General features: G+C 39.5%; 1 protein-coding gene and 1 pseudogene across 3 annotated transcripts in view; one reads left to right on the forward strand and one right to left on the reverse strand.

Moving 5' to 3' along the window:
* Positions 1–1,658: 1,658 nt before the first annotated feature.
* Positions 1,659–25,165, reverse strand: part of RPA1 (replication protein A1) — a 52,704-nt gene continuing 29,197 nt past the window's right edge. For both annotated transcript variants that reach the window (XM_081270236.1, XM_081270237.1), the window contains 12 exons: positions 23,168–23,260; positions 17,894–18,026; positions 16,452–16,554; positions 14,512–14,580; positions 14,176–14,368; positions 13,387–13,526; positions 12,874–13,022; positions 9,995–10,127; positions 7,548–7,724; positions 5,750–5,857; positions 4,048–4,134; positions 1,659–2,600 (listed from right to left, as the gene is read on the reverse strand). In XM_081270236.1, the coding sequence (XP_081126362.1) occupies positions 2,496–2,600; positions 4,048–4,134; positions 5,750–5,857; positions 7,548–7,724; positions 9,995–10,127; positions 12,874–13,022; positions 13,387–13,526; positions 14,176–14,368; positions 14,512–14,580; positions 16,452–16,554; positions 17,894–18,026; positions 23,168–23,260 (1,490 nt within the window). In that variant the 3' untranslated portion in view covers positions 1,659–2,495. The remainder of the gene's footprint in view (positions 2,601–4,047; positions 4,135–5,749; positions 5,858–7,547; positions 7,725–9,994; positions 10,128–12,873; positions 13,023–13,386; positions 13,527–14,175; positions 14,369–14,511; positions 14,581–16,451; positions 16,555–17,893; positions 18,027–23,167; positions 23,261–25,165) is intronic.
* On the forward strand, positions 19,966–20,823 carry LOC308635473 (14-3-3 protein theta-like; annotated as a pseudogene). The gene has a single exon. The product of its transcript is annotated as a 14-3-3 protein theta-like (transcript).

Here is a 25,165-nt window from a genome sequence, read left to right on the forward strand (position 1 = left end):
TATGGGTTTCATTAGCGTATTAAATACCACGATCAATATTATTTATACTTTTCAAAGACAGGCCACTCAGGGAAAAAAAAAAAAGCTGGGGGAGAAGGGCAGTTTTGACCCTGCAGTTAAAAAAAAAAGTCAGAACAGCACACTAGAGATTAGTAAGGCTTTAATGGAAAGCATAAAACACTGAAAATATGGACAGAAATCAGATTATTACCTTTTTATTTATTTATTTTTTTTCACAATGAGACTGAGGAGAATTCAAGACCATTTAAAATAAAGGAGAAATGATTAGATTTTTTCCCTAATTGTTTAATGCTGATGTCACGCTGTACGCAAAATAAACATTGATCTCTAAGTGAAAGATGAGAAATAGAACAACATGAACGGCCTTTCGAGGTAAACTATATCCAAGAGAATTCTAAGAACTGTGGGCCAGAATCTACTTAGGCAACCCTCTGGGACCTAAATCTCTTAAAAGCAAAACAGTGGAGCCAATTTCTGAGGCTGCTCTGCTGGTGATCTGATTTTTTAGTAGGGAAATCTGTTAAGCATCCTCCCTCCAGGGAGCCCCCTCCAGGGAGCCCCCTCCCTCTCACTCCCCCTGGATTTCTAATCGCATCCATGTAGATATGCTGCTTTCCTTGCACTGGCCGAGGACCAAGTATGGAGACTGGTCCAGCGTCCTTGGACACATGCTGGTAGAGCTGCTAGTCAGTCCCCCTCACTGGGCAGACAGATACATGCTGGGGAGAAGGAGGAATGTCGGGAATAGTAGATATAAAAGACTGGTTACTGGACTGAAAGCTAGATTACCATTTCCAACCCACAATTTGTCAATCCCAAACAGCGCTGAAGACTATAATTTTCTAGTCAATGCTTGATCAGCAAGGTCAGACAGAAAAGAGTTTCCTTAAATATTGGTGAGACCTCAGCCAGAGAATCAAGTGCAACCCAATTCCCTTCTTCTGAGATGAGGGAAGGGTAAGGAGAAATGAATCTCGACCCTCAGTGGGCCTCAAAGGAAGCCATTCTGTCTGTTCTCAGCAATGGGAGTCTTTCAGTCTAAGGTTGGCTGCTTCCTCTTGAAAAAGGAGAGCTGAGGATGAAACAGACAGGGTGGCATCACTCTTGGGGTCCACAAAGCCTCCATATGCTGCTTCTACACAAATTAGAAACCAGGACCGCAGCTGCAGGCCGACTGCAACACTGCCCGCATACTTGGAGACATGTGCAGCAAATGCCAAGCGGTGTGTTACAGCAACTGGATAGATAATTAATATGATTAGGAACACACAGCGCAAGCATGCTCTTGCTGACTGAAAAGCCCAGTAGCATAATTACTGTTTTCTTACTGGCTCACTGTCTGTACACATTTCAAAGCCTGGTTGGTGTTAGACTGCTGTGTAAACATCAATAAAATCCCAAAGTGCCAGATCATCAGCATTCTTGGGCACAATGGCTTTTATTTTTTGTGTTTTCATTCTTTTAAAGATGCATTTTGGGGTTGCAAACATTAGCAAGAATGATCTCCAGGCCTTGGACTAATCTCCAAGTTTGTAACGAGTTAACATCTCTCCCAAGTGAACATTTATTATGAAGGCTAATTAATTGCTTTCCAGTTACAAGAACCCTTTGCATTCAAAGAAAGTAGGATTCACATGCATAGAATATACTGTTTATTAAAACAAAGTAAGGGAAACAAAAGGCTTTTTCTCTTCAAAATCCTTTCTATTTAACATAGCTTTAATCAAGAAATGAAACACACAAACACAAGAAATGATGTACAGGTAGACACAGTGTCGTTCACCAACCAAATGCAGCATTAATTGAAGTGAAAACTCCAGCAATGCTTTGTAGTTGCCTGCATGTCCCTGGGGGACAGCAAGTCAATGCTTATCAGCCATCCTCACAAGAAACAATTTTGATTAATATCAGACCCATCTGACGCAGTCTATTAAATCTATTAAACCCTGAAGGAAGGATAGTCTTCAGATATAAAGATATGCCTTTGATTAATAATTCTACCCTACCGCCATTCCAAGCTTTAATGACGATGTGGCACCTCTAGAGAGGCTTTGAATTCCAGGAAGACACACAGACTCAATGCCTGGGTTCCTCACCAACGTGCCAGGTTCCACCCAGGAGGAACCCAAGTTGAAGGCGTCACCACTGGAGAAGCAAAACTTGAGTGACATAATTTAATTCACTGTTTGCAGAGTTAGGGTCAATTACTTGTGACATAATTGCTGCTTGAAGATAAAGAAATTTTAATAAAATCAGTAAAAGCCTGAAGTCAGAGGGAGGGCCTGGGTCTGAGAGTTTGCACTACAGCCCTCTGAGCACTTTGTCCTTTGCCTGGGTCCCATGAGGCACTCAGAGGGGAAACTTCCAGTCTACCACAGAGGTGCTCTAACTCTTGACTATCATGTGGGGGTAGGAACGAGACTGACTCCATTTTAGCTTTCAAACTTCTGCCCAATCAGCGCTGCACTGCTCTCTTACATCGCCGCGTTTCTCCTGATGTTCATGATCAGTCTTTTGCCGTAGTCTCTGTAGTCTACGGGCTTCACGTCCATCACAGTGGCCTTAATTCGAGACTCATCCTTTGAAATGAGAAAAGCGGTTTGTGAGTGATAGAAGCCCTGGCATGGAGCAGTGGTGATAACCCGCTTTGCTTCAGTGATTTCAACAAGCCCAGCAGGAGGAAACAGACACACTGATTCAGAGTTCAGTAATTCCCACAAAGAAAACACTGTGTGTGAGAGCCTAGCCCAAAATTCTCAGGGCTGGGACAGTGGCCAAAACATCTCCGCTTTGTGCAGGCCCTTTCCTTCCTGTCCTCAGGCGCTCAACACTCAGAGACCTCAAAGTCTAACTGAATGGCTTTGAGGGGCATCTCTAGTCTTTATTCTTTTTACAGGGGGGCAAATAGGAGCCCCGAGAGGATAAGTGACTTGCCCAAAGCCACACAGCTTGTTTGAAAGCTGATTTTCATCTCAAGAAAAGCTGAGCTGTTGTCAAAGAAAAAGCACATATAGCAGAGGGGGTGGCCCTGTCTCAGCTCTGATCACTTTCCTTATCCGTAACAAGAGGGGACTTAAGTGACCCTAAAATCCCTCTTTAGCCCAATCCATTCCCTCCTGTCATATCACACTGCTATTTGACATCCATCTCATTTAATGCTTACAAACATCTCACCCAAAGTCTGATAATACAGAATGAGTTAAATGCTGCAGCTAGCAAAGGTTGGTAGACTTCTTCCTTCTCACTCATATATTATCTCCAGGGACTGAGTAGTGCCTTTAGAGGCAGAAAGGGTGACGCCCAGAGGTTGCATGGTCCAGCTAGCAGCTCTCACACTCCCGAGTGCTCAGTACATTATTAAATATACTGATATTTAAAAAAACGGTTAGGAGAAAAGCTTAGAAGTCGAACAGCTTGGGTTGGAATCTCAGGTCTGTTGCTTGCTAGCACATGACTTTCAGGCCAGAGACTCAATCTCAGCATGCCTGCATTTTTCATTGGCTAAATGGGGGCACCACAGGGGGTACTGTGAGGATCAAGTGAGACAACACATGTAAAGGATGTAGGACAGTGTCTGACAGTGCTCAGTGAAAGCTGCTTATCATGCTACACAACCGTAGGACATGGGCAATTAAAGGAATTTTCAAGGTAATTTTAACTACATGTGACCTTTGTTTCATATGTTGATTAAACTTACAAGAGCTGTGAGTCTAGTATAGACATTACCATTTTTTTATTAGTACACAGACAAAAACACCAAACCAAACAAAAACCCAGATTCTAATAGAAAGGGCCATATAGACAGCATTTCCCTGTCTAGATGTTCAAACAAGACATTGAACCTGAGTCTGTTTCCTTGGGGTAAGAGTGCCTCAGTGCAAGGAAAGTTCCACAAGTAATGAATACAGGGTGCTTAGCCGTGGGTCAGGCATTCAATAGGCCACTCAAAGACTCCAATATCCGAACGTTGCTGGGGAGCAGTCATTTCCCACTGTTAACCCTTCTGTCTCTGATGACCTTACTTACATTGTAGGTCTCCAGTTTGACCCTGATTTTGAATGTGAAAGATCGAAAGTTGGCGTTCTGGAAAACTTCTTCAAATGCCTGCTCATTCTGTAAAAAAAGAAACATAAAAAACTACACATGGGGGCTGGAGATATAGCTCAGTTGGTAGAGTGCTTGCTTTGCATGCACAAGGCCCTGAGTTCAATCCCCAGTACCACCAAAAAAACAAAAACAAAAACAAGGGCTGGGGATGTGGCTCAGGCGGTAGCGCGCTCGCCTGGCATGCGTGCGGCCCGGGTTCGATCCTTAGCACCACATACCAACAAAGATGTTGTGTCCGCCGAGAACTAAAATAAATAAATAAATAAATAAATAAATTCTCTCTCTCTCTCTCCCCCTTTCCTCTCTCTCTTAAAAAAAAAAAAAAAAAAAAAAAAAAAAAACAACTACACATGGAAACTACTGGATTACTTGTATAAGAGCATGTGTGTGCGTGCGTGTGTGTGTGTGTGTGTTGCTAGGGACTGAACCAGGTTCTTGCACATGGTAGGTAGGTGCTCTATCACTGAGCTATATCCTCCAGCTTTTTATTTTTTGAGACAGGGTCTTACTAAGTTTCCTAGGTTGGTTTTGAATTTTCCGTCCTCATGACTCAGCCTCTTAAGTAGCCACTGTACCTTCTGAATTATCATGCCCCCCCAGCCCCACTTGAAATTACTGAGAAACGACTTACAAGTGATGTTTCATCACATAAAACCATTTAAGCAGAATTTTATTAAAAATTTCAACACTCTAGAGTACCAGTCTCCCTCCCTGTTCCATGACCTCCCCTCAAACAAATACCAAAGGATACTCAAGTTCCTCAAATAAAGCAGCATAGTATTTACATAGAACCTATGAACATACTCCCATACACTTTACATCATCTCTAGATTACTTTTAATATCTAATACAATGTAAATACTAAGAATTATATCTGATGATCTTTAATAGCAAGCACTTCATGTGTGCATTTAAAACAGAATTTGACTCAAATGTTCTGGAAGGCATTTATTATATTAAAAAGGCACAAAAGGTTATTTACCATCCAAATTTGAGTGATAAGAAGCACACATAGTATCTACATGGAATAAACAGGTGCTTTACTTTGTCAGGCCTGGTGTCACATGCCTATAATCGCAGTGATTTGGGAGGCTGAGGCTGGAGGATTGCAAGTTCAAAGCCAGCCTCAGCAACTTAGTGGGACACTAAGCAACTTAGACTGTGTTTAAAGTTAAAAATAAAAAGAACTGGGGATGTAGCTCAGTGGTTAATCGTCTCTGTGTTTAATCCCCAGTAACCCTTTCCCAAAAAAGGTGCCTTATTTGTAAAGCTTTTTTTTTTTTTTTAAATATTTATTTTTTAGTTTTTGGCAGACACAACATCTTTGTATGTGGTGCTGAGGATCGAACCCGGGCCGCACGCATGCCAGGCGAGCGCGCTACCTCTTGAGCCACATCCCCAGCCCAGTAAAGCTTTTTTTATACACCTGTTTCATTACCTCATTGTTATACACATTCAAAATGGACAAAATTAGAAAAAAATCAGATGTGATAACAAATAACCACCAGACTAAGAAATGATATATAACACCCAAAATTAGGAAACCAAAAAAATATTAAACAGCAAAAAAGTGCTCATTGTTATGAGAATAATTACAGCTATAATAAAATATGTGGCTAACCTTCTCTTTTAATTCCCCAAGATAAGCAGCGTTTTGTCCGAGGATAGCTTCAGCAGACTCCTGGAAACAAGTCACCCACTGATTTTCTTGAAAATCTGCAATATTTGCCTAAAACACATAATTTTATTATTTCAACAAATAAATAATAAAAGACACACTGAAAGTGAGAGATTAACTTTTTCCACTCATTAAAATGATTTCCAAGAGAAAAAATATTACTGTTACATATAGATATAGTTGCCAACTTAGGGTGATTTGACTTAATAATTTTCACCTTATGCAAAAATCATAACCATTCAATAATTGTCTTCCATATTAAGTTCAGTATTCAATAAATTATATGAGATTCAAGACTTTAATCATAAAACGGGTTTTGTAAACCGAGTGTGGTGATGTACACCTGCAATCCCTCAGCTTGGGAGGTTGAGGGAGGAGGGTCACAGGTTAGAGGCCAGCCTCAGCAACCAAACAAAACCCTCCCTCAAAATAAAGGTTGGAGTGTAGCTCAGTGCCCCTGGGTTCAATCCTCATCAATCAATCAATCAATTTGGGGGAGGGGGGAACCAAACAGGCTTTGTGTTGCATGATTTTGCCCAGCTATAGGCTATTAAAAATGTTCTGAGCTTGTTTAAGGTAGGTAAGGCTAAGGCTAAGCTATGATGTTTGATAAGTATAGTAAATGAATTTTCAACTTAGAATATTTTCCACATACGTGGATTTATCAGGATGTAATCCATTTAAGTTAAGGGGCACCTATACTATATCCTAAAAACTGTGAAAGATATAGAAAGGAGTTTAATATGGAGGCTGTGGATGAGTGATTTCAGAGCTCAGTGGGGACTGAGCCTAACCAAACTCTCCTCCAGATGCAAACTCAGGCACATGGAATCTAGGTCACCTCCAGATGCAATGTGCTATGAACTAAAGTTTTTTTTTTTTCCTTGTGGTCTTGGGGATTGATGCCTATGTCTCCGAACTATGTCCCTGGCACTTTTTTATTTTTTATTTATTTATTTTTAAATTCTAAAAAAAATCATGTTTGCCTCGAATGCACAAGGCCCTGGGTTCAATCCCCAGCACCACCAAAAAAAAAAAAAAAAAAAATCTGAGAAAGGTTCTTACTATGTTGACAAGGCTACCCTCAAACTTGCAATCCTCCTGCCTCAGCCTTCCAACTTCCTGACAGGAAATATAAACATTTTTAAGGCTTCTGATACATTATTGCCAAATCATTGTGTGGAAAAATGCAAGAGTGCCTGTTTTATTGTATCATTACCAGTTACTGTCATGAAAGAAAAATGAACAATCTTTACAATACAAAAAAGCAACAATCCCATAGGAGCACACAGTCACATTCCTACCATGGCTAGAAGAACAAATTATCCATAAGAAAAATAACTAAATAGAGGCACTGGCTGTATGAGTACAATTATTGCTCTCCAGAAATGTCATTTCAAATTAATTTATCTTCATAACTGTTAGCAGGTGAGTGCCACCAATACTGTAAGCTGTATGACATGCACAGAAGACTGAAATCAGCCAGGGCATCTCAACATAACTTTCTGGCATTAAAAAAAAAAAAAAAAAGCTTTTAGTAGCTGAAAACAGACTGCTATTCAGTTGAGTGAAAGGCCCTTCCTTCCTTATTTATAGAACAGTAATAAGCTCTTCAGCACTTACTCATCTGTAAGCTTCCTACCATGAACGATCTTGTTTCTTCTGTTGTATCCACAGTGCCTGGCACGTGGAAATGACTCAAAAAATATCACATTGCTTCTCATCTACCAATTCTACTTACCGACAAGATCATGCGGTATTTAAAATTGGCAAATTCACTGTCGCACTTTTCACAGCGGTACAATCCATTTTGTTGGTCAATCACTTTCTTATTGCAGTCCTGAGTTGGGCAAGCCTGGTACATACAGTTCTCTTTTCGAAGATACACCACTGTTGCCACAGAGCTAAAATAGTCTGCCTTCAGAAGAAAAGAATGACAATGGGACACTGAGCACCAAGCCTACGTTCAGGACTGGACTCAACGGCAGCTCAAAGCCTACATACAAGTGGCTCAAAGCCTACATACATGTACTCAAATTCTTAAGCTCACAAAGTGAGTACAAGGAATCATGCACTCTGAATAATTCAGAAATAATTTGTACTGCTTACAAAACCCACAAAGGTAGTAAACCAAGTTCTAAAGCATATAATTCCTTATCAACACAAGAATACATTCTAAATTAGACTCAATTAATTAATTAAAACTGACATTGTTTTCATCTTTGAAGATTATAGGCAAGACAAAACTTGTTCCTCCTTAGCTTCAGACCCTCTAGAGGCTACAAATCTAGGAAATAGACTAATATAGATCACAAAAATCTAATGCAGCTATGATTAGCCAATCCTCCCACATGAAAATCAAGGACTGTGATTTCTAGGCCCTAGATTCACCTTTATCTTTGTCTAGGCCAGAGATAAAGCTAGATTTTTTTCTGCTAAAAGCTGAACAGTGAGGGCTGGGGTTGTGGCTCAGAGGTAGAGCACTTGCCTAGCACATTAGGGGCCCTGGGTTCAATCCTCAGCACCACATATAAATCAATAAAATAAAAGTATTGTTTCCAACTACAACTGAAAAATAAATATTAAAAAAAAAAGTTGGACAGTGAATATTTTAGGCCTAATGAACTATTCAATAATACAGTCTATTGCAACTACTCAACCCTGCTATTATGGGGCAAGAAGATCCATGGTTAGCATGTAGATGGAAGCATATGGCTATATTCCATTAAAACTTTATAATAGGTGGCAGGTTAGAAAAGACCCTAGGCCTTGTTTGCCAACCCCTGGTCTGAGTCATTCAGTAGAATACAAAAATACCAGTGCCTAAGAGATGTGCCTTTTAAGCAAAGAAATCATGAATGAGTAAATCTAGCAAGGGATAAGTCTTGTTTTGGGGATTTTTGTTGATATTTGTCTTTTCTTTTAGCACCCCACAGAGGATCTCAGATCTTAGTACTGGCAGGTAGCAGTTGACTCTGGGTGTACCCTGAACTCAGAGTCAGGTCAGCATCCCCGTGTCTTTATGATATCTCAGACCAAAAGAGGCAATACAACGTGGGTGAGCCAGGGCTAGTACCCAGTTTAGATAGTTCTATGGCTGGGAATGAGCCTAACAGTAGAGCACATGCCCAGCATGCATGTGGTTTTCTGTATTTGTGGGTTATACTTGGAAGTCTAGGTATAGACAGGTATTTTATATGTCTGATTTCTTTGTTTCTTTCTTTTTTTTCTTTTCTTTTTTTCAGAGAGAGAGAGAGAGAGAGAGAGAACTTTTTAATATTTATTTTTTAGTTTTCGGTGGACACAACATCTTTATTTTATTTTTATTTGGTGCTAAAGATCGAACCCAGCGCCCCACGCATGCCAGGTGAGCGTGTTACCACTTGAGCCACATCCCCAGCCCTATATGTCCGATTTACTATTACATATTGTCTACCTTTAAGTTAAGAAAGAATTTGGGTGACAGGACAACACAGCTTTGTCCAATGTTTCATTATCAAGATATTATATAACAGTGTCATAAGTTGCTGTTCATGACAATGATGGATGGGGTGTATGGTGAAATGAAACAATAAGAGACTAAAACCTAAATTGTATATGATGACAAGAAAGGAGCAGGGATTGCTATTTGGGGAAGCATAAAAGAGAAATAAATGATTTAAATACTTTACTGACACAACAGGTTAGATCAAGATGGGATAGCGGTCATTAAGTACAAACCTTGAAAGGAAAGCTGCAACTAAGTCAAATACCAGAGCCAGTCCTCTCAGCCTATGAGAGGTTAAAGCATATGGGAACTGCTGGACACTTGACACTGAGTCTGACTAATGCTCTGTTCAAAAAATGTCTCCATGATATGTGATACTTTGATTTGCAGAAAAGAAATGTGGATGTGAAGTCAGTTCATATTATACAAAGCTTGGTTATTACCACTTACTCAGGATCCCTCGAAGAGGTTTTCACATTTTCTGCCTCAACATACTAGGGGGCCACAACATATTCCTATTTGCAAGCACAGCCCCTTCACTCTGGTGGTGACTCTCAACCACTGTGTCACCCTCTGGGCAGGGAGCTCTGGGTAAGAATTATGGCTCTGATCAGAAACCAGATTTCAAGACAAACCACATTTCAAAACTCATCCCTTTGTACACATTTTCTATGATCTTGTGAATGTGAGGAACAAGATACCTTGTCACCTTGGCCCAGATTCTCTGATTTAACCTCATACAAGGTTTTCCAGTTGGTGTTGCTTCCTCCTACTCCTCCACTCTTCAGATCAGAGATGGAAACACCATCTAAGGCTTGTCCTTCTGAGTCAAACCTGAAAAAAAAAACAAGGACAGGCACTTCTTTTTTATTATTTTTTTTTTTAAGAGAGAGTGAGAGAGGGAGAGAGAGAAAGAGAGAGAGAGAATTTTAATATTTATTTTTTAGTTATCGGCGGACACAACATCTTTGTTTGTATGTGGTGCTGAGAATCGAACCCGGGCCGCACGCATGCCAGGCGAGCGCGCTACCGCTTGAGCCACATCCCCAGCCCTTATTATTATTTTTTGAGTTGTAGATGACCAGCATGCCTTTGTTTCCTTTTTGTGTGGTGCTAAGAATCGAATCCAGTGCTCCCCACAAGATAGGCAAGTGTTCTGCCACTGAGCTACAGCCATTAAGCTATAGCCCCAGTGGGAAGGACAGGCACTTTATGTACTTTTCAAATGTGCCACCTGTTTCTATATACCAGACATAAGCTCTCTGCCCCGGCACCCAACTTTCACATCAGTCATGGTCATATGGACTCAAATCAGTATCTTCTACTGTACCCTAAGTCTACAGAAGAAACCAAATGTCCTTTGTTATCTCATTTGCTTTGATGCCCCCCAGTGATCAAAACAAACAGTGCCAAAGTACCATAGACCCTCTTTCTAAACTAGCCATGCATATCAAGAGTGGCTGGGCTACAGCCTCAAAACAGTAACACACAAAGTCAAAAAGAGAAAGTAATAATGGGGATCTATGGTGTAATCCTTTGGGCTACTAATGCTCATCTCAGTTGGCAGATGCCTTTTTTGTTGTTGTTGTTACTGGAGATGGAACCCAGAGATGCTTTACCATTGAGCAACATCCCCGGTCCATTTTTTATTTTGAGACAGGGTCTCCCTAAATTGCTGAGGCTGGTTTTGAACTTGAGATCTTCCTGCCTCAGCCTCCTGAATTGCTGGGATTACAGATGTGTGCCAATGGCTGCAGACGCATTTTTATCATCACTGAAATGTATTTAGTATGAAAAGGGGCAGTTAACATGTTGGAATAAGTTAGTCAAAAAACATTTCTATGATAGAAAACTTCTAAAGCCTGATAGAGTTTCAACAATTATATAACCCAAAGTAATCTAACAGAAGGCATTATCTCCTTTTCTTTTTTGAAATTACTTTCTTAGTGATATTTTACTTATGCCAATTTAAACTTAATTTGTATTGAAATCATTATTAAAATTCATCATACTTCCTGATTACCTATTAGGTGATGTGAAGGAAAGGAGACCAGGTAGAAGGTGGTTCAGAAACACACCTGTGGCAGGCAGTAGTCAGTCTGAGATTAAAAACACCCAACATCATCCAAAAGGTGGATAACTAAAAGCTAACCATGTACAGAACAGGCTTCCTAAAAGAGACCATCTTACAGAATGAATGTTGCCCTAAGCTGCAGACAATTGCCTTCTCATTCTGTCAGGTAAGCAGCTAAATCCATCACAGAGGCACAGCAAGGTCCATAAATCTGTTTCACCACTACTAGCTACACAAGTTTACGGTTTCAAAAACTCCAAGGAGACATTTGCCACCAAAGACAGCTCATCAGGAGTCAACAGAGCAAGGAGAGAGGCAGCCCTTCTTACAATAAAAATTCCACTTTGTTAGAGTCAAGATCTAAACATCACTAATCCTTGCCTATGTGGGGTATGTGCACCAAACTTCTCTTTGATCAATGCCAAGTTATTTTGTTCTGGGGACAGCCATGTCTTTTTATGTTGCCAGGGATCACAGTTATTGACAAGTGAAATATGAACACCTTAAATGTGGGCACACAATTAACCTGGGGTCGAACTCCAGAGCTGGAAAGCAAATCAAGCAACAAGAACAAACTGAAGCTGTGGTTATTTCTAGTCATACTATAATGGGCTCTGCCTTATAATACAATGCCAGCTACCAGAATAGTTAAATAGATATATGTGGACTGTACTCATGGGGATGGCTAAAGTGACATGAACACTCCAAATACATTGCCTGAAACTACTTAAATACTACACTACTGGTTCACATTAGACTCAAAACAAAGTGAGGAGTATGAAATATGAGCCAATTCTGAAGTCACTTAAACCCTAAGACACAGCTGGAAACTGACACACATGCCCCTGTGACCAGCTATACAAATTATTTAAGCCTGGGCTAGTTAAAGTGTTTTCCCTGACCGCATCAATTCTTGCATACCATGTTTCAGGGTGAAGTGCTCTTTTATAGTAGAGTCTTAATGCCTTAAAAAGCTAGATATTGTGAGGAGATTTCAATAGGCTCTCCTCAGTCCTTGAGTGCTTTGGGAATAGCAATATAATGCCAACAAAAATCCCAATGTTCCACCATGCTTTACCAGAGTCCAAGTAATACTAGAGATGTGACTGACACCAGAGAGTCCACAGAGTAAGAAAGTACATTCTCTCTTCATGCCAGACCCCTGTAGCTCATGGTATAAGCATGCAGTCCTGCCCTCACGCAGTCCTTCCCCACATTGCTGCTACAGTTTGGTACCCTTTTTTGGCAGGATGGAGGTCAGCATATAGTACTCACATTCTAACAGCCTCCCTGGACTGTCCAGGTTTGTCATGGATTATGGGCTTGTCAGTTTAAGGGCTTTAAAATCATTCTCTCAGAAGGTGTAACACCACCAGGAAATATGGAAACGGCTACATTTAATAGTGAAGCCTTTTAGTTGGCAAAGAACTCACATACTGATGGTAACCCATTCTTCTCCAAGCCTAGACTAAATAATTCATCTTAGTTTAGTCCTATAAAACCTACCATCCACGAAGCTTATAGGCCTCTGGGATGTCAGGATTCACAATGATAGTACTTGAAGACAATACGGAAAGGCTCCGTCCACCAAAATCGGAAACTCTGGCTCCTTTAATGGCCATCACGGGCTGTCTAGAACCATCAAACTTGTCAGCCTGCCAAATGAACACCAAATGCACAAAAATGTCACCAGCAAGAACATGCAAAGTATTTTTTATAGAAAACAGTCAACAGTAGAGTGAATATAATCAATGTATACAAAATCTATACAAGATAGACCTCAAACAAATCTGCTCAGTGATATATAAAAACTAATCTATCATTTCTTTCCTAGTGTTATAGGAAAGAACATTTTAACCAGAGAAAGCTGAAATCATAGTACATTCCACAAAAGTAAAAGAAAAGATTTCAAATAATTGCGACAGTACAACCCTTTGACATCCACATGACCAAAGCCCCACAACTTACAGGACAAGACAGCCAACCTGTGGAGCATTCTACTAAGCGTCAAGTACTTACATCTTCTCCCCACAGAGTAGCATTCACCACTTTCCCTGACATGTCCATTAAATAGATATTTCTTTTAGAAACTTCTCTGTTGGTTGACTTTACTGTGATTTTAGTAGCATCTTCATAGCTCTTGCAGATCCCAATTATGTCTAAAGCACAAAAACAAAGTTTTAAAAGAGGTCAAGGCTCCCATTTCTAGTGCAAAAATAAAAAAAGATTTTAGGGAAAAGCATCAGCTTAAATTATATTTTTCCTGGGAGATGACATTGCAGTTGAATATTTATTTTCTTCTTAAACTTTTGAGTAATTTTTTTTTTTAAAGAGAGAGTGAGAGAGGAGAGAGAGAATTTTTAATATTTATTTTTTAGTTATTGGTGGACACAACATCTTTGTTGGTATGTGGTGCTGAGGATCGAACCCGGGCCGCACGCATGCCAGGCGAGCGCGCTACCGCTTGAGCCACATCCCCAGCCCCCAAGGCTCCCATTATAACATGACCAAGGCTTAATGACAAGCTTGTAAGTCTTTTTTTTTTTTTTTTTAAAGAGAGAATGAGAGAAGAGAGAGCGAGCGAGCGAGAGAGAGAGAATTTTTAATATTTATTTTTTAGTTCTCGGCGGACCCAACATCTTTGTTGGTATGTGGTGCTGAGGATCGAACCTGGGCCGCACGCATGCCAGATGAGCGCGCTACCGCTTGAGCCACATTCCCAGCCCAAGCTTGTAAGTCTTTAAGCTCCCCATATACTGCAAATAAAACTGATCATCACCACTCTTTTTCTCTCATATTTGGACTTACCTACAAGTGAGTCTTTAGGCTTATTCTCTAAGTCACCAATCCCTATGAAATCAAACTGAACCGTAGGTAAATGATGATCATCTTCACAAGGCATGACAGAAGTCTCATTATTGAAAGTCATTTCATAGTCATTTTTAACAGCAGAGAATTGTTTATTAGCGATCTTCAGGGTGCCTTTTGAGAAATAATACACCTGTAAAAGAAGCCAAGCCACTGAATGCAAGATAATTTATCAAATTGGGCATAAAAACCCTTTACTGCCCTCCAATGAAGGGGCGTCTCCTTGTTCTCACTGTACCACCCAACTGCATCAATTTTAAATCAACACTTTCGTACCTTGTTAACTTCAATAAGGGGAAAGAACTTGTCCACTTGTTCATTGAATGCAGTAGCTCTGATTTCACCCTGTAGAAGCAAGTGAGGGTAGATTAGGATTGTGGTGTTTGACACTTGAGTTCAACCAATGAAAAGGCAGGCCACTTTAGCATCAAGATGACACCTTTGAGCTGAGCACAGTGGCACATGCCTGTAACTCCACCATGTGTGCTCCACCATGCCTGGCCATCTGTATGTAACATTTTGATTGACTGAAAAATAAATGTGAAAATCAAATCACAAGCAACTTAAAAATATTTCTTGAGTGACATTTTTGGTAGTGATTGCGGAATGTGAAGTGGCTCGGGAGACTGAAGTAGGAGGATCCCTAGTTCAAAGCCAATCTTAGCAATTCAGTGAGATGCTAAGAAACTCAGCAAGACCCTGTCTCTAAATAATATACAAAAATGGGCTGAGGATATGGCTCAGTGGTTAAGTGCCCTTGAGTTCAATCCCCAGTTTCAAACAAACAAACAAACAAACAAAAAGACCTCTGAGCAGTGGCACAAGCACAAAATGGACCATTGATTGAGAAGGCTGAATATATACCAGAAACCCACATCTTAAATCATACTTAAGCCATCTGCTGACTAAACAAGAGTTCAACTAGCTGATCCTATAATCATGCTTTAATCATGCTTTCTAACCTCAAGTTAGAAACTTAAAACAAAACAATGACACGTTTAATATTCTGATAATAAATAATTTTTAGATACTAAGGACACAACTGAAGTCCACAGGAAGGATGCTGAACTAGGATGATTCAACAGCTTCTCACACTTGCAACCTAGGTGATGAATTACTTCACATTCAGCAATCACTACCAAAATGTCACTCAAGAAATATTTTTAAGTTGCTTGTGATTTGATTTTCACATTTATTTTTCAGTCAATCAAAATGTTACATACAGATGGCCAGGCATGATGGAGCACACCTGTAATCTCAGCTGCTTGGGAGGCTGAGGCAGGAGGATTACAAGTTTAAGGCCAGGTTGCGCTATTTAGTGACAACTTGTCTCAAAATAAAAAAGCTGGGAATATAGCTCAATGGTAGAGTGCCCACAGGTTCAGTCCCTGTTGAGAGCCAAAGCCAAAGGGGCCCCAGCAAACTTCCATCTACAAATAAAGTTAGTTTCTTTTGACAAATGGCTCCTGAATTGTGCCCAGCCAGACTGCGGCAAGTCCCCAGTACCACCAAGGGGGGAAAGAAAAAAAAAAGTTACAGAATAAGAAAAAATAAATGCTGGAATTTTAGCCAACTGCAGATTAGTGGAACAACTTGCAGAAAATTAGTTTTTTGATAATAATTACACTATCTTCCATAAAAGAGAAGAAAATAAATTATTCTTTCCCCTCACTTTTGGGGGTTCAAGCCAATAGGAAATATGCAGCAGTTTGAAAAGAATACTTAAAAGTATAATTTAGCCATTATAAACAAAACTATGGGCAAATCAGTTATCAAAACTTAAGATTCCATGGCTCAGGAATTTTGTCCTACTATCAGGGTTCTGTTTCATTTAAATAAGGCATATAGACATACTGCCCAGACAGAACCCATTTCCCCACACACCGTTCACTATACAAGGTGGCTTATTGCCTGCCTTTTGTTGGGGGTCAAAGCCCCAATTTGCTTATTAGTAGATATTACATCCTAAGGCTTCAACTAAGCTTCCAGCAAATCAGACAGAACATCTCAGGTTTTTTTGTACCCGTGAGGCAACTTATAATTTAGAAAACTAATTTCTAACACAACAAATGCTTTCCTTTAAATTCAAGGATTTTATGTATGATCTTTAACCCTCTACCCCAGATAGCATCTAAGAAGCAAAACAGAAGGAAAACCACATCTCTACCACATAGGCCAGCAGAGCTCAGCCTAAGATCCACTTGGCATATACTCACACTTTCATCAACCAGTTCTATAGAGAAAAGTTTCCCTTCTCCTCGAGAATTGCTCCAGGTACGGATCTGACTTTTGTTGGTAACACGAGCACAAATAGTCCACCTAAAAACCAAACAGGTCACATTAGTGTTTGGTGTCTTACTTGGAATAAAGATGAAGTAAGAAATCATCTTCCTATGGCCTTTCTTATCTTATGCATATTCCATTTGTCAATGTCAGCTGTATTTTAATCCAGCTAATTAAACCCCAAGATGATATACAGATTTGACAGTTTATAGGATAGACAAAGAGTAAAACATACAAGGTGATTTAACACTAAATCATTCTTCTGTCAAGTAAGTAAATGTATAAACTCTCTGCCTTCTCCAAAAGCCATCACCAAGGCAACAATCTTCCCTTAATGGAAGGATCTAACCTAAAAAATGCAGTAATACCAGCAATTACATTTTGCCACTATTTTCAGTTTTGGGAACTGATATAACCAGTATCAAACTCCTGTTTCATTTCTAATGCATGCCAATTATAAACATAAGCCACAGAACATTGTGTCTGTGGACCACCAAAAGAAAACACACTGAAGCTGTATGACCTTGAAAAAGCCCATTAAGCTGGGCGTGGTGGCATATTCCCACAATCCTAGCAACTCAGGAAGCTAAGTAAGGAATATAACAAATTTGAGATAAAAAATCCCCCAACTTAGTGAGACTTTTGTCTCAAAATACAAAATCAAAAAGGATATGGGTACAGTTCATTGGTAGAGTGCCCCTGGTTCCATCACCACTTCTGGGATGAACAAAAAAGAAGGGAGGGAGGGGCAGGGCCCAAGAGACAAGACCCAAGCCTAGTACCCATCTTAAAAGCAGGTGCTGGGCATACTGGGTTCCTTACTTACAATTTCACAGGGGAATTAATTTTATCTATATTACCAAATATTGAAGAATAAATAAATGCATATCTGAAAGAATTCTAGAAAAAGAACTAATTTTCAATGGAAAAAAAGTCACATAAAACAAATACATGTTCAGGGTATATTTACGTGATTAATACAAATAGTACAGATTATCTTAGCCAAACTAAATTATAGCAACAATTTTTAGACCAAAAGTCACTTACTTATATGAGATAAAATGCCTTCTGAATTAGCACAAATATTTATTTTTATTCACAAGCCTAATGATCTATTCTTCAAGCAGTAAATATTTTAAATTTTAAATTCTTCAAAAATGAATGAAACCTCACAGGCTATGGCAGATTGCTGTTTATGTTATTCTTTTTGATAGAAAAGTTAAAGTTTGTTGTAATTTGTACTCTCCTCCCCTCAGAATAAAGAAACCCACTCTATGTGTGGTGACTGTTCACAACTAAGTCACACTAGAGCTCACAATAACTTCCTATACCATTTTGTAACTACATTCTGTACTTGACCTATGCATCAACTCACTTGGACTGGTAAGGGGTGAGGCTGGCAATGGGTACTACTTTGGACTGCGTCCCCCCAGAAGGATATGATAGGCTGGTTCCTCCAGGTTTTCCAAATGTCTTTGGAGCACCAAAAGCCTTAGATGCAGTAGAACCTTTACAAACACAAAAAAATGATTTGATTGAACTTTTATAATAAAGTTTTATAATAATTCTTATTGCTGATGTACCATTGTCAAATATATAAAATGAAAGGCAAAGTTTTTCCTTTACAGTGTCTGAGAGATATGCAATCAGACAGACTGAAACAAGAGGCCAGGAAAGCCATTTGGAAGGAAGGATTAGCACACAGTAGTTCAGGAATCCATCTGCTGACTTAAGCTCTAAGGTGAAGATAACAATGGTAATGTATGCACAAAACACTTTCTGAGATTCACCCTCCAAAAACTTTCCCTTGCATCAATGGTCAAGATAATGGGCCAGAGAAAGAAAATCAACTTTCTTGACTGGGAAAACTAATGGCAAGTCATTAGTCTCATAAGAAAAGAAAAGCAGGGGCTAAGGATATAGCTCACTAATCCAGTATAAGACACGCCATAGGTTATACCTCCAGCACCGCCCCCCCCCAAAAAAAAAGACTAGATGGTAAAGGATCTAGAAGACAAATGTGGGGGGCTGAGGCTATAGCTCAGTGGTAAAGTGCTTTCCTCACAATGGTGAAGTACTGGGTTCAATCCTCAGCACCACATAAAAATAAATAAAGATACTGTGTGTTCATCTACAACTAAATAATTTTTTTTTTTAAATAAAAAGAAGACAAATGTGGGAGGTGAAGGACACCTATCACAAATGCATCAGCTCAAAACACCACCACAGGAAGAAAGAGTCTAGAACAAATCTATAGGATGCCATTTAGTTAGCAAAAGGCAAGAATCAGTTTTTGGTCAAGATAGGTAAGTGGGTGGCACACACCTGTAACCCTAGTGACTCAGGAGGCTGAGGCAGAAGAACTGGAAATGCAAGTTCAAGACCCTTTCTCAAAATTAAAAAGAAAAAAAGGCTGGGGATGTAGCTTAGTGGTAGAGCACTCTTGGGCTGATCTCCAGTACCAAAAAACAAATAAGCAACATAGGTGAGTGGTCCTGTGAAGCCTTGCCCAAGCCTGTGTGGCTGCTCTGCAGTATTAGATGAGTTTCTTTATATGCACATTGCATCTCTAAAGCTTCAACCTCCTATTCAGAAAACCTAATTTAGTTCAATGATCTCCTACATTTTATACCAAAATGTTTCTTCCGAATAGAATTTGGCTAAAAATATAAATTCACCATTTATTTACTGAGTTTCCACAGCATGCACACACTATTCTAAGTGTTTGTAGCACTTAGTGAGAAATACACACAGGAATGGCCCAGATCCTAAAATTCCCTATTCTAACTGGGGAATCAGGAGAGATAAACACATACACAGCAGTCGTAATGATCTTAAGATGATGCTAGGAAATACACATATATGACAGAATATATGTATGTGTATATACATATACAATATAAAATACACAATTTTATTACACTCATAAGCATCCATTCATCCAATTTTTTTCCACCCAATTTTTTTTTTGGGGGGGGGTTTACCAGGGATTGAATTCAGGGCCACTTGACTACTGAGCCACACACCCCAGCCCTATTTTGTATTTTATTTAGAGATAGGGTCTCACTGGGTTGCTTAACGCTTGGCTAAATTGCTGAGATGGCTTTGAACTTGAGATCCTCCTGCCTCTACCCCCTGAGCCACTGGGATTACCCTGCACCACCACGCCTAGCTCCACCCAATTTTTGTATGCTAGGTAGCCACCCCTCAGTACACATGCAACTCACTATCCAACGTAAAGTATATTAAATAATCTTTTTTTTTTTTTTTTAAAGAGAGAGTGAGAGAGGAGAGAGAGAATTTTTAATATTTATTCTTTAGTTCTCAGCGGACACAACATCTTTGTTGGTATGTGGTGCTGAGGATCGAACCTGGGCCGCACGCATGCCAGGCGAGCGTGCTACTGCTTGAGCCATATCCCCAGCCCTTAAATAATCTTTATAAATAAATTTCAAGACTCGAGTTGCGGGTGCGAGGGAACCAGAAGCTCTAGAGGAGGAGGACTCCCGATCAGGGCTGGCGCTCATCCTCACTGGCCTTGCCTCCAGCCCTGGTCCCTGTGCCAAGGAGAAGACCCAGCTGACCCAGAAGGCCAAGCTGACTGAGCAGGCCGAGCAGGCCAAGCACTACGGACGACACAGCCACCTGCATGAAGGCTGTGACCAAGCAGGGCATGAGCTATCCAATGAGGAGCGCAACTGGCTCTTGGTGGCCTACAAGAACGTGTTCAGGGGGCCACAGGTCCGCCTGGAGGGTCATCTCGAGCATTGAGCAGAAGACCAACACCTCCGAGAAGAAGTTGCAGCTTATTAAGGGCTATCAGGAGAAAGTGGAGTCAGAGCTGAGGTCCATCTGCACCACGGTGCTGGAATTGTTGGATAAGTATTTAATAGCCAATGCAACTAATTGAGAGAGTAAGGTCTTCTATCTGAAAATGAAAGGAGATCACTTCCGGTACATTGCTGAAGTTGCATGTGGTGATGATCGAAAATAAACTATAGATAATTCCCAAGGAGCTTATCAAAAGGCATTTGATATAAGCAAGAAAGAGATGCAACCCACACACCCAATCCGCCTGGGGCTGGCTCTTAACTTTTCTGTATTTTACTATGAGAACCTTAATAACCTAGAGCTTGCCTGCACACTGGCTAAATGGCTTTTGATGAGGTCACTGAAGAACTTGATACACTGAAGACTCATACAAGGACAGCACCCTCATCATGCAGTTGCTTTAGACAACTTAACATTATTAATATCAGACAGGGCAGGAGAAGAATTGATATAGCAGAAGGGGCTGAAAACTAAATGCAAACAAGGTGTTATCCTTCTTCTTTCTCTTTTTTTTTTAAAAGAGAGAGAAAAAGAGAGAATTTTTTTTAAATACTTCTTTCAAGAAACCTTTTTACACATCTCCATTCCTTATTCCACTTGGATTTCCTACAGCAAAGAAACACATTCATGTGTATGGAATCAACTGTTTACAGTCTTTTCACACTACAGCTTTGGGAAGACTCATTCCTTGATTTGTGTTTGTCTTGGCTTTCCTGGTGTGCAATTACTGCTGTAGAAAAGTATTAATAGCTTCATTTCATATAAACATAAGTAATTCCAAACACTTAGTAGAAGACTAAAAATGTATGTGGTATTTGAGTAATCCGAACCAGTTCTACAGGTAGCTGTGTTTTGTATTATGTGAAGATAAGAAAATGTAGTTAATTGCAATTTAAAGAGTGTTCTAAATGACTTCTTAATTTCTACATTTCCTTCCTTGTTCTTAAGTAACCTCTCTCTCTCTTTCTTTCTTTTGTGGTGCTGGGGATTGAACCCAGGGCCTTGTGCATGCAAGGCAAGCACTCTACCAACTCTAAACCCCCAGTCCAGTAAGCAACCTTTCTATACTCTTACTGTTATTCCTTTTTAGCAGGAATCCAGAAATATTAGATCGAATAGGAAAGCACTTGACATTTCCTGACTGCTGGGGGGGAGGGTAGCATGTGTGTGTCACAAATTTAAATGTCTCCTGTATCCCATGTTGTGAAGGTCATGTCTATCTGTGATAATAGGGAGTTTCCTTATTCACTCATCATTTGCTGCTGTTTAACTTCCCTTCCCAGTAAAAATTCACTTACACTTCCTGCCTTTGTAGTTCTGGTATTCACTTTACTATGTAATAGAAGTAGCATGTTGCTGCCAGAATACAAGCATTGCTTTTGGCAAATTAAAGTACATGTCATTTCTTAATACTCTAGAAAGGGGAAATAAAAGTACACAAGTCCAAGTCTAAAACTTTAGTACATTTCCATGCAGATCTGGGCACTTGTGAGAGGGTATCCAGTTTGTCTAGTGATTGTCCTTTAGAGAGTTGGACCACTATTGTGTGTTGCTAATCCTTGACTGTAGTCCCAAAAAAGCCTGTGAAACTGTTATGCCCTATGAGGCTGGGGTTGTAGCTCAGTGACAGAGGGCTTGCCTTGCACATGTGAGGCACTGGGTTTGATCCTCAGCATCACATGAAAATAAATAAAGACATTGTGTCCATATCAAAAAAGATCTTTAAAAAAAAAGTTATACCCTATGTAATAGCAGAGTAACATAAAATAAAATTATATTCTATAATAAGTAAATAAATAAATTTCAATGTAATTCAACAGATAGATGGAAAGATGAATCTGTGTAGGGAGAAGAAAGAATAAATACTGTATTATTTATATTTCAGTCTAAGGAAGAGGCTTTTGCGGTTATTTAGCATTTTGGATAATCTATTCCACTACCCCTTCAACAGTCCATAATTTGAGAGCTGTGTATAAGTAGATCCACTCATAAAGGGAGATGGATAGATGAGAGATACACAGATATGACAAGGTAGATAATAGATAAAAACAACAAAGACCAAAGGGGAAAAGTAGTATGTCCTAAAAGTTTCACAGAAACATCAGTGATGTCTTAACCCCGCTGTTCTCAGAATCCTGCATTGAAAAATAGAAACTAATAATGGAAGGGAAGAGAAGAAGAGGTGTAGGTGATGTTGTGACAGAAAAAGAAACTTCTAAAAATAAATCCAACCACATTCTACAAAGTGTTAAGTCTCACTATTGACTTCCACAGCAAGTAGTCCCTAAAACAAAGGCCAAACAGTAACTAAAATGATTCCATCAGGGCCTCTCAGGACTTGCTGAAGAGAAAATTAAAAGGAGAAATTATTTCTCATCCATGAGACTGAGAAGCAGAACCTATGACCAATATAAATGATTTTGTCTTCAAGCAAACAACAAATACTCAGGAGATCCCAAACTGAGAAACTTGGAGAGAGACAAGCCAAATTTAATAAGTGGATCCTAGATCATTAAAAGGCAAAAATTTAAAAGGTATGCAAATTCACAGGCAGAGGGTGTAAAACATAAAGATGTGAGAAACCACCAGATGAACTGAGAAGGGTATATGATTCTGATAAGAAAAGACATATTATTAAGCATCTTTCAAAGACTTTCATTTTTTTCAACCACATGCTCTACAACAAGAATTGCAATTATTCTTCACAACTGTATCATGAATGGCATTTGAGAAATTCCCTTCAGTCCAGAGTAACTTTTAAGGCATTAAAAAACCTGACATACATAAACAACACACGTCCAACACATGGCAATCTTACCCACTCCCGAGCTCCCATTCTGTTGCTGGGGCTTGCTGGTTGGTGCACTGACTGCTGAGATGGGGGAAGGAACTACTTGCTGCTGCCCTTGTCCTGAAATTCAAAAGGGAAAGGCCATTTTAGTGCAAATAATTTGAGCTAAGAGACTTAAATTTAAGTATAAAAAATACTCCAAGAGAGTGTAAATTTATTATTTCTCATAGGTTAGAATTCACGCTGGGGCATTCAAATGCATGTGGTGAATTTGCTAGGGGTTCACTTTTTGTTTTCCTTGTAGAAAAGGTTAGCTCCATTTACCTTTCACCTGCTCATAATTGATGGCTTTCAGTTTTAATGAGGTTCTCCCCTAAAGCCTTGCCCATTTCTCCTGCAAGAACCTGCAGTAAAGTTACTGGGCTGAATCTGTGACACTACCACTATTTCCATAGCAACAAATAGATGTCATCAACAGAACCGTGTGTTCATGGCAGGATCTATCAGAAGAAAAGGCTGGGTGGTAGGAAAATCTAAAAGCAGTTCAATTGTCTCTGAAGTGTTCCTGCTTCAAAGGAAAAGGAGACATTCAGAAAGGACTCTCCCCTTTCCCTCCCAAAGCAACCTTATTTCGCATCTGACAGTTGGCGGAAAATAAGAGTTGAAAGAGTCTTAGGTACCGTGAAACGTTAGTGAACTGTCACAGCAGAGAGAGATGAGAATGGAGTTCAGAAGCAGTTGTGTCAAGAAAACAGGAAGATTAAAAGGAGAGGAGGGGAAATGAACATGTCCCTCAAGCAGAAAATAAGAATTTGCCCCTTGCCCTTTATACAAATGTTTATGAAGTTGAAGAATGTTAAAATGGTAAAACATGCCCCATGCTTTAAAATATTAGATTCATGGAATTTGATTTTGCCTTTGTAATTGGCTTCAAGATAGAAGTCAACTTCATCTGGGCTGCTCACCAAGAGTGCTTGCAGCACACAAGGGCAGCTCAGAAAAATGTCCTAGAGTGTATTAAAACATTAATAGTGAGCATAGCTAGCAAAGCTCCTCATTTGCCACTCTGTCTTTGCCTTCTTCAACTTGCTGGGTTCAAGTTCCTGTTGGACTTCCCAAGGTCCTAACTCAAATGGGCATGTTACATACTGATTTAATTTACTTCTGCCACTATTATGATTAAGCGGTATAGCTAATTGAGACATAACTGTGTCATTAGAGTACAATAAATCTAGCATAAAATGAAAAAGGTTAAATAGAATTATTCTTTAGTTCTTCCTATGGAGAGAAAAATTGAGATCTTATTTACATAGAAAAAGGACCTAGATTATTGACACAAATTTTCATGCTTACTTTTTAGCTTTTCCATTATCTCTGAATTTACAAAAGTGCCATAGAAACAGCATGGGAGAACTGTCTCCTTTAACAATGTCTTGTGAAGAAAACAGTTTTAAATTCTTAAATGAAACTTTTGAAAAAATTAGTAGGGAAAAGATGAGTTACTCAGTAAATAGTACTGAATCGGCTGGGGGAAGAACTATCTTTACCTGCTTCATAAAATGCATGCCAAAAAAATAAAGATTAAACACTTAAAATGAAACCATAAAATACAAACCCCTACTATCTCCCACCCCAGTTCCTCCTTTTCTTCTATATAGTCTCAAAAATGTCTAAACTATCTAAACAATCTAAAAAGTCCCTTTCCTTCTCAGGGACCAGGGAGGAGAGGAGGGTAAGGGAAAATGCTAGGAAACAATACTGACCAAATTCTATTATGTGCATGTACCAATATGTAAAAATGAATCCCAATATTAAGTGTAATTATAATGCACCAATTAAAAATATGGAAAAAAATGTCCCTTTCTCAGGGTCTTGTCTGCTGCCTCACATACTGGTGGAACAGGAAACAATCACTGGTTTTTGCTGATTACACATATTCAATTTCTATAAAAATGTAACTGAGCCAGGCATGGTGCAATGGTGTATAGGCCATTTTTTTTTTTTTTTTTTTTTTGGTATCAGGGA

Source organism: Spermophilus citellus (genome assembly GCF_964194105.1).
Source record: "Spermophilus citellus genome assembly, chromosome: 17".
NCBI classification, from domain to species: domain Eukaryota; kingdom Metazoa; phylum Chordata; class Mammalia; order Rodentia; family Sciuridae; genus Spermophilus; species Spermophilus citellus.